The 9,616-nt window shown below is 32.4% G+C and overlaps 1 protein-coding gene across 11 annotated transcripts in view; it reads left to right on the top strand.

Moving 5' to 3' along the window:
* Positions 1 to 9,616, top strand: part of CFAP69 (cilia and flagella associated protein 69) — a 52,397-nt gene that overhangs the window by 5,105 nt on the left and 37,676 nt on the right. For 8 of the 11 annotated variants that reach the window (XM_025042179.1, XM_025042181.1, XM_006925702.3 and 5 more), the window contains 4 exons: positions 2,963 to 3,022; positions 3,953 to 4,018; positions 6,184 to 6,293; positions 7,990 to 8,066. In XM_025042179.1, coding sequence (XP_024897947.1) covers positions 2,963 to 3,022; positions 3,953 to 4,018; positions 6,184 to 6,293; positions 7,990 to 8,066 — 313 coding nt within the window. Of the gene's footprint in view, positions 1 to 2,962; positions 3,023 to 3,952; positions 4,038 to 6,183; positions 6,294 to 7,989; positions 8,067 to 9,616 lie in introns of those variants that run through there. The other 3 variants (XM_025042182.1, XM_025042180.1, XM_015599826.2) reach the window with 3 other exon arrangements.

The raw sequence follows: 9,616 nt of genomic DNA, 5'->3' as shown, positions 1-9,616 counted from the left end.
AAGAGTGTCAGCCAGCATTACTTGCATTTGGCAGAGACCCCCATGGCAGGAAGGGAGGCTTTATAGTGAATAAAAGGAAGCCTTCTGGTATGCTTCCGTTGTAGGTGGTGGCCATGGAGAAGGTAGAGGTGAGCTAGCTAGAAGCAGGGCATACTGTATGATTGATTTTGGAAGCATATTTGGCTTTTTTGGGGTCCTGAGTGACAAATTGGGAATCTGGCAGTCATTGACCAAATCCTGACTTTTCTGAGCCAACTGCAGCAGAAGTTGTGGTTTGGCCCCCCAGATTGGTTGCTACAAAGGTTGTAGGCCAGAGTTCTGTTGCCATATATAGTCTGGCCATTGTCTGTTTATGTTTCCAGTCTCTCAAACCATTCAAGAGCTTCTGAAGATCCTTAACATAGCATACAAAGCTTTCTGTAAAATGGAGTTTATAATAGTACTTACCTCACAGACTTTAATTAGTAAATACATGTAAAGTACTTATAACTGTACCTGGATATAATGTCTAATAAGTTTTAGCTATCACCATCATTGTTATTTACTATCATTAGGATTCATGATTTGACCTCTGCTTACCTCATCAGCAGCCTCTGTAGCCACTATCCCCTGCACTCTCCTCTCCAACATACTGGATGACTCCAGATCCTCTAGGTGTCATGTTTTCTCTTGCCCCCAGGCCTTCACATATGCTACTCCCTCTGCCTCCTTTTCTCAAATCTTCAGTTCATCTCACAAATCCTATTCACTCTCAATTCTGCTTGCAGATAACTTCTGGAAGCTGTTCCGTGAAGTTATATTACAAGATAAATCTAAGGGGAACCTAAACTTTAATCTTTATTATGTTTCCTGTAAGAGTTATACCTGCTATTAGGGGGGAAATATCTGATAATACAGACAGATATTACAAAGAAAATCCTATATTGACTTTCATATCCTTTCTAACCTGAAAGCTAGTATTGCAGAAATCAGAAAATAAAAACTCATAATATATGTTTCTCTGAGAACACAGGAAAGAAAGGACAACTGAGGTAGTGATAGATGGCACTGTTAAATATCTAGATCTTAAAAAGGCAAAATTACACTACAAAATTTTTGGTAACAGTAAATTTAATAATTTAACAGTAAAAATGTAATTTTTAATGATAACCATGATACTAGGTATAGATAAGTAATAAATCCATTTTTATTATTAATTTTTAAAGTAAAAATTATTTTGAGTAAATAAACTCATTCCAATACTTATTCTGTAGACTTAAAGTTAGAATGCTTAACTGGAAATTGTTTTTGAAAGGCATTTTTAAAGGTCAGAGTATACAAGTTTGTAATTGTGAAAGGAAAGGAAACTCTAGATTTAAAAGGCATTGGAATAATGACTGTAGAAATATGGAAATGTATGTATTATAGATTTAAAAGTCAGAAAATACAGTGGTGTTAACACTAAGCGAATTTATATAAGGTATTTATATATGAAATAAAAACAGAAAATAATGTATAAAAATATACAAAACCAGAAAATAATATATAAAAATATAAATAGATGAATTTAGATGATAGGAGTAAGTAGGATATGTTTCCTTTTTATATCATCATTACACCATCTTTTATTTTAAAGTTATTTTAAAGTAAAAGTAAGTGAAAGCAAGCACAACAGGAGGAAGGAAACAAGGGAAACTGGGACAGCTTAACTCATATAATGGGAGTAAGCAATTGTGATGTAATATTTAAATTAAAAAGAAACTGTCATGCAACAAAGTATCAGCGCCCAAGATTAATATTGCCAAAACTGTTTTTAGAATTTGGAGATTTCTATATCAACTTAAACTTTGGATCATAGACCCTCCTGTTTCCTTCCCCACTTCCCTACAAATAATTTTATATGCCAGGCCCAGTGTTCAGTGCTGGGCATGCCAGAAAACAAAAGCCTTTGCCCTCAACTGACCTTTGTGACAGGGTGTAGTAGGAAATAAACATGTAAGCCATTTTAGAACAATGTGATAGGAATTGTAATAAATATACAGGTAGGGTCTATGGGTGCACAAAGGAAGGACATTTGTTCTGTCCTTTTTCATCCTTTGGGGAGGTGACACCTGAGCTGTATCTTGAAGGACCAGCCTGTGGGCATTAACCAAGGAGAGGAATAGAATTGTAACAACGTAAATTAAAATAGAAGAGGGGCATTAAAGGAGAGTCATCGAATGATTCGGATGGGTTATGTTCAGATTTGAGATTTTTTATTCTGATCGTAGTGTAAAAGATGATGCTGAAAGATACAAGAGTAGAGGCAGGGAGAACAACAGGAAATCTTCGCAGCTGAGTGAGAGATGAGAACTGAACAAATCAGTAAGATGGAGTGGCCTCGAGAAATGTTGAAAAATACCAACCCTATTTGAAAAATAAAAAATTATTTTAAGGTAAAAAAAGAAATAAATATTGAAGATGTAAAATCTGTAGAACTTGGGAGTTTCCTGTTCTCTAATGTGGGTGACTATAAGAATGCTGGTACCAACTGAGAGAGGAGATACCTGGTTCAGAAAGGCAGTCTCCTACCTGTGGTTTAGGAGCTAGTCGTATATATATATATATATCTGCCTAGGTAAATTCAGTGTCATGTGTATGCATGAGATATGGACTATGTATGAATGAGATCATTTTATTTTCCAAAGCATGGAAGGGCTATTATTCCAGATGGTCTCTTGGACCTTTCGGGACTTTCAGATTTAAAGATATTAATATTACAAGATAATATTAGAATTCAAGAGGTGCTTTTTTTTTTTTTTATTCCAAAATTTATTTACTCCTTTAAGGTCTCATCTGCTTTTTCATCCTCCCCTATCTCTTTGTCATAAGATATTTTTAAGTTGCGAAGGGATAATGTCCCATTTTTTTTTTTAAAAAAGTGTGTTTGATGTAATTTCTTGATTCTCATGATATAGAATTCTAAGATTTTTATGTTTTTTAGGGTGCTTTAAAGCCTATGGACCTAAATCGTGTCATCAAACTCCTTGAAGAGACTGATAAAGTAAGTGGAAAATGAGTTGACCTTGATAGAACTGATCAAAACAACAGTGTCCTGTGATTAGCAGGCACAAAAATTTAGTCATCATTTTAACATTTTTTTAGTCTCTACATTTTTACACAAAAAAGAGCAAAAACAATAAAAATAATGACTCTATAAGAATAATTTATCTTTTACTGGCTATTTTTGTTGTGAAAATTATTTTTAATTGTGAATATATCTACATTTTTTAAAAAGGAAAACCCAACTACATATAGCTCCTACTAGTTGTTAAGTAAGGATGGGGGTGGAAAGGAAGGAAAAGAAAGTATAGAAAATGCCACAGCTTTTTAAAAACAATTTAAGGGTAAAAGGACAGAAATGATTCAGTCATAAAAACACATCACTGTAGAGAGTTTTGTTTTAATTGGCTGAAGATGTTCACTTTGCGTCAGTAGTCTGGGCATATTTTAGAGATTAACATACAATTTCTGGAGTCAGATTGCTAAATTTGACTCCTAACATCACCACTTATTATCTGTGTGATTTCAAACAAATCAGTGTTTCAGCTTGAGTTTTCTATTCTGGAAAACAGGGATAATAAAAGTACCTCCCTAGTAGTGTCATTTTGAAGATTAATATGTATGAATAGTGCCTAAATGGTGCATGGCATAGAAAAATGCTCAGCATACTTCAGGTATTGTTAATATTATTTCCGGAAACAATTCCTGCTCATATATTAACCTACGTCTAATTCTCAATTTCCTAATCAAATTTAAATGCTAGTTGAGTTTTACTTCACTGTTTCAGGAAACATTTTATAATCTTTACATTATAATATAGTAGTTTAAGAATTTCTTAATTTTAATGTGTCTACTTCTTATATTAAAGAGAAAATTTTAATCTCAACAGTTTTAATAGCACAAAAGAACTAAAAGAGATCATTTGTTTTAGGATGATTTAGAAGAAAAGCAACTTAAAGCTGTCAAGATACTGGTACAGTATTATCAGAATGGATTTGTATCCTTTACATATTTATGTATGTATGTTTCATTTATCCTGAAATGGGAGAATTTTTATTAGAAAATATATTAGTTTTCCTATTACTGCTGTGAGTACCACAAACTTAATCCTTTAAAACAACAAATTTTTGTCTTACAGTTCTGGAGGTCGGAATTCCAAAATAAGTTTCACTGAGCTAAAGTTAAGGTATTAGCAAAGCTGGTTCCTTTTGAAGGCTCTCAGGAGAATCCATTTCCTTGCCTTTCCCAGCTTCTGGAAGCAGCCTGCATTCCTTGACTCACGGCCCCTTCCTTGCAGTAGCATCACTCTCACCTCTGCTTCTGTCATCACATCTCCTGCCTCTCTCTTTCTGTTATAAGGACACCGTGATTAGACTGTTCCTAACTAGTTAATCTAAGATATCTTTCCTATCTCACAATTTTTTAACATATTCGCTGAAAAGTCCCCTTGTCACATATGGTAACATATTCACAAGTTCTGAGGATTGGAATGTGGACATCTTTAGACCATTATTCTGGCCATTATTCTGTCTACCATAGAAAATATCTAACATTTTGTGTTTTTTATAAAATTACATATTTTTTCTTAGAAAATATAAAATTGAATAAAGCAGTATAATACAGTTAACTCTGTACAGATAGTGTCAGTTTCTATAGACTTAGAGAAACAGTAAATATCGTTGGGAGGGCAAAGTCGAAGTCCTGTTTCTGTCAATTTATTCAGTATTTGCACTCTTGGTAAGTTTCTTAACTTCTCTGCCCTTATAAAATAGAGATAACAGTACTTCATGAGGTTGTTAAGAAGACTAGATAATGTACATGAAAGTGCTTGATTATCTGCAAAATATTATATTAATATGAGATACTATCCCCACCGAATATATCACCCCAATCAGAATGTATGGAAACTACTTCATCTCAAAACTATCTGTGCTTAAGAATCAGTTTGTTGTTGTTTTAACCTTTGCATATATATGCTATTGCAAAATGCAATAAAATTGTCACAGGAAACTCTCATTTTCTGAAGTCATCTTGCCACAGACTGGTAACATACAATTTCAGAATTGGCAGTGGTCCATAGACCACACTTTCAGTAGTATTGATCTAAACAGTCTCGGACAGTTGTCCTGTCTAAAAGGAGATATCAGTCTCTAATATTAGCTTGTCCCAGTATTTCAAAATGCCTTAACTCTCCTATTAAGGGAAATATGCCTTAAATCTAACTATTTTTTATCTAACTCTTTTCTTACCATATTTTAGCCCTGTCTTCTGTGGATTTGTTGAGTCAATCAGTTACCCGAGGACTTGTGCATATTAAGCACTATTTATTGGTAGCCAAGAAAGTCTACTAGCAAGTGATTTTTTTGCCTATCTTAACCATTTTTTCTCTTCTTCAGGTTAGAGAGTTGGTGGCAAATGACTCTATTTCTGAATGCCTTTAGTAGTCTGGCTTTAGAGGTTATAAAACTTAAAACAAAGATAAATTAGAGAAGTATCTTGGTCACTTCTCTAGGAAGTTAACAGAGGTTTGATTTCTAATATACCCAGTCCTCACAACTACTCTGTTCCCTAAGCTCTAAAACAGAATCTGTGAAATTTGTTTATGTACCAATGGGGTTTTTTAAATAGGTGAAATACAGGTGCTTTTACCTGAAGATCTAGAGATGGTTTTAAATGAAATCAAATTTCAACCAATTTAAATCTTAAGAACAAGAGTAACACACCCTGAGTAATGTTAATAAAGTAATGCAGAAAAGGAAGGTAGGTTTGGGTTGCTTATTCTGGAGCAATTAATGTTTCCTGTGGGTGGGTAGAAAAGAAAGATATCATTGAGCCATTAAGTTAATTTTTCAAGATGTTATTACTCATTGTCAGTAGTAAGTTATTGATGAACTGAATCTGCGGCATAGTAGTTGATAATGAAATTCTAAATGTATAGTGAAAGGAGAAAAAAAGAATTTTGAGAGATAAAAATTAATAATCTTCCTTTAAAAAATATGGTTCTAAGTTTTCCTTTTTAGACTTCAGTATTAGTATAATTAAACTGGTGTCGACTGCATTTAACAGAATAAGAATTGTATAGACTTTCTTGGCAGAAGCACTGTAAAGAATGTTAATAAAAATATTAATCTTAATGTTATTTCTTAACTAAAAGTATTAAAGCCCCTAAGGGATTTAGCACAGATATTTAAAATTCTGAATCTGTGTGCAGGGAAAATTGGACAACAGCCCCATTTTATAGAATCCGCATATAGTATCCTAAAATTATGTGGGTAAGTTGTTTATCTTGCATGCAGTGTTTTTTTTTAATGTTTTGTTTTGTATTGTAAAGATATTATGCATTATGGTATAGCAAAGTGATACGGAACTCAGAAAACTTCACTTGCTCTTGTGCTTTCAAGGAACTTTAATGTACTAATTAGAAATAATTACTATTAAATAGATGTGAGATTATATATGTAAAACATTTTCAAATTTTGAGGCTGTGCAAGTCCTAAGAACACCAGACTCATAAGCCTTATTTCAATATCAGTGCTTCTGCAAAGCTCCAGTCAGAACTGTTTTTTTTATGAAAGCTGTGACTAAATGTTTCATTGCATGGTATGACAAATCTTTTGAGTTACACTCTTCACTTTTCTTTACATTTTATAATTATTCATATTATTTCATTTTTTTCTGCTTTCCTAATTTCTGCTTTCATCCTACATTTCTCCACACCTCATCCTCACTTGATTCTACAACTTTCTAAGCCTTTTTTTGGAAGATAAAAACATTGAAAGTAAAATAAAAAAAATAAAGCCTTTCTGTTTTGGCCTCTAAGTTGTATGCCTTTCTCACTGCATCAGAAGTATAATGCTTTTTTTTAAATAACCTTTTTGTTGGAATGCGCTTCTGAGGCTTTATCTTTTAGGTTGTTTCCTTTGGTAGAAAAGGAAAAAGTTTGAGGGCGAGTAGAACTGGTTTTAGAGTTCTTCATTTTAGAGATTTAACAATAAGGTGGTTAATAAGTAATGTTATTTGTTTCAAATGAAAATTCTAACAAACATTAGAAACGAACCTCTGTGACATTTACAAAATTGTCCTTTTCATAGCTTGCACTTGAAATATCTTTCGATTCCAAATGGCACATGTATACACCCACATATGATAGTTCTAAATGCCGTTTTTCAACCACTTGGTTAATTTTTCTTGAAAAAACATTAATTAAATCTTATACGCAGGATACCTTATACTTTAAATAAGCAGCACAGGAGTTTCAAATTTTGAACTCATGAAATCCAAAATAGTTTATATTTTGTATTTAAAAAATAATTTTATTTCTCCTTTGACATTTAGACTAATGACATAGGTTCAAGTGCAATATCTTTTTATTATTTGTAAATAAATTATTTTCAAATAACTTTGGTTACAGTGGTTGTGAAATGCAATAATAATATAATTAATATTCATTAACTTGGATTTCTTAGTGTCTCAAAAAGTATATCTGTTCTTTTGTGGATGGTAACTGATCCAGGAAAGGTCACTGACCTTTACAAGCAAATAAACCATTGATCTATTAAGTAGAGTTTCACGAACTTCAGAAAAAGCCCTTGAACAGCTTTTAAGTTATAAGTAAGCCAAGATCTGATTTGTATCAGATTATCTGTTGTCTTCCAAATTTTGGTAGAAATACAGCTATAATCCCTTATTATTTTGCCCTCAGAGAGAAAGATGATTTTTAAGTTTTTTATTTATGCAGTGTTGCAAATGGCTTTCTTAACCCTTGCTTTTTATAAACCTATTTTATTTTTCTTTTGGTCACTTAGAGACACAAAAATTTTTTTTGATAGTTGTCAGTTCCCTAGGGCTAAAGAATAGGATATTCTCATTTTATTCTTTTGAAAGGAAATTTTCCCCTACTTTGCAAATGGTGCTTCAATTAAGGACTTCATTAAACATATCTTGTACATTTCTTCATCCTTATTGAAGCTTGCCTTTTTTGAAAAAGAAAGTATCGGATGAAATAACATATGCTGAAGATACTGCTAATTCAATCGCACTTCTGGGTAAGTTAAGATTTCCTTCAGATCGAGGGGTATAACATATGACAGACGTTACTGATGAGAAAGAAATGTCTCTTTCACTGTTTCACTAAGGGCGCTCCTCCAAATCTAGGCTCTTTTCTTGTTTTCTGGTTGGGAATTAATTATAATGTGCTTGGTGATAATTTTTGTATTTTTTTATACTCAGATGTTCCATAATACCAACAAGATTCTGTGTTCCTTAAATACAAGGACAGATACTTCTGTGTGCTTATTTGTCTTGATGTTAGTTTGTGTTATTTTGAAGTATATGTCCATCTCAGTAATCACAAAATGTTTTCAACTGAACTCTAATAAGTGCTAGATTCATTGAGAACTGAATTGTTCAATAAATAATCTAAAATTTTAAATAAAATTATAAAATGGTGGAACATTAAGAACTTTAGCATAATATACATAAAGATGAGGGTGCCTATGTTTCATATTTAAAAATATGAAAAAATACCATAAAACAGCAGTTTGTATTTCAGTTATTGCTCAATTTTCTAGAGAAAGAAAATAATAATTTCCTAGGAAATGAGATCATTCAAACACTAGTTCCTTGAATCTGTCCTTGAGATATGACAGCATGTTCCCAATACAAGTCCTGCATTAAATTTATACTTACTAATATAGGTCTTTGTTCATATAAATAAAAGATATACAATTAGCCCAACAAATAAAAAGTATTTACTGAATAGTTATGTTCCCAGCATTATATACCATACCAAAAGATGTTAGAGACTCAAATGGAATAGGTAAAAAGTATTTTTAATTTTTAACATAGACACTAACCTTTTATATCTAAACAAATTTTATAGTCCTTAACTGTAGATACTTTGGGAAAAATTATTATGGCCTAGAGGAAGTAAAGCTATAAAGGAAATTAAATAAATATGGGGAGTTAGACAGAATGATCTTAAAGAGCAAGCAGGCTGAAAACTAATGGGAAATTTTAATTCTGTGAGTCTCTATCATCAGTGGAAATTTATAATAGGAAGCCAGCCACAAAGAGGACTTGGTATTATTAACAGAGAAAAAATGTAGGTTTAGTTGATAACATTTTTTAAATGCCTCTGATGCCCATATTATTTTTAAATGTTGCCTCTAAGAGTGTTTGCAGAAATTCATATGATAGCCACGTGGCCCATTTCTAACTCATGTCTGCTTTTTGCTGAATGACTGATTGCCTACAGAACACGTTGCTGTCTCACTTGAGGGCAGTATGAACTCTCATCTTAGAATGAACTCCCTTCACTGATTACTGCCTGCAACTACTACTGTTCTGTCCCTAATTTTTTCGTTGCTGGAAACATGAGTTTAAACTAAAATCATTATTGGTAATATAAAATTTTGAACAAAGGCTATTTTTTACTAATAACTTCCAGTTTCTACTATGTACTAGTAAATATGTTACTTATTCTTCTAAACGATAGATATTTCTATTAAGAGCAGAATTCCAGAAATGTATGAGTAAAGAAGTTGGTACTCTGCCCTGAGATTATAAAACAGGAAACTGTGAGAAATGGTCTAAA

This window comes from Pteropus alecto, unplaced genomic scaffold (genome assembly GCF_000325575.1).
Source record: "Pteropus alecto unplaced genomic scaffold, ASM32557v1 scaffold69, whole genome shotgun sequence".
Lineage (NCBI taxonomy): Eukaryota > Metazoa > Chordata > Mammalia > Chiroptera > Pteropodidae > Pteropus > Pteropus alecto.
Note: the sequence above shows the minus strand (reverse complement) of the source record. Positions and strands in the feature narration are given on the sequence as shown.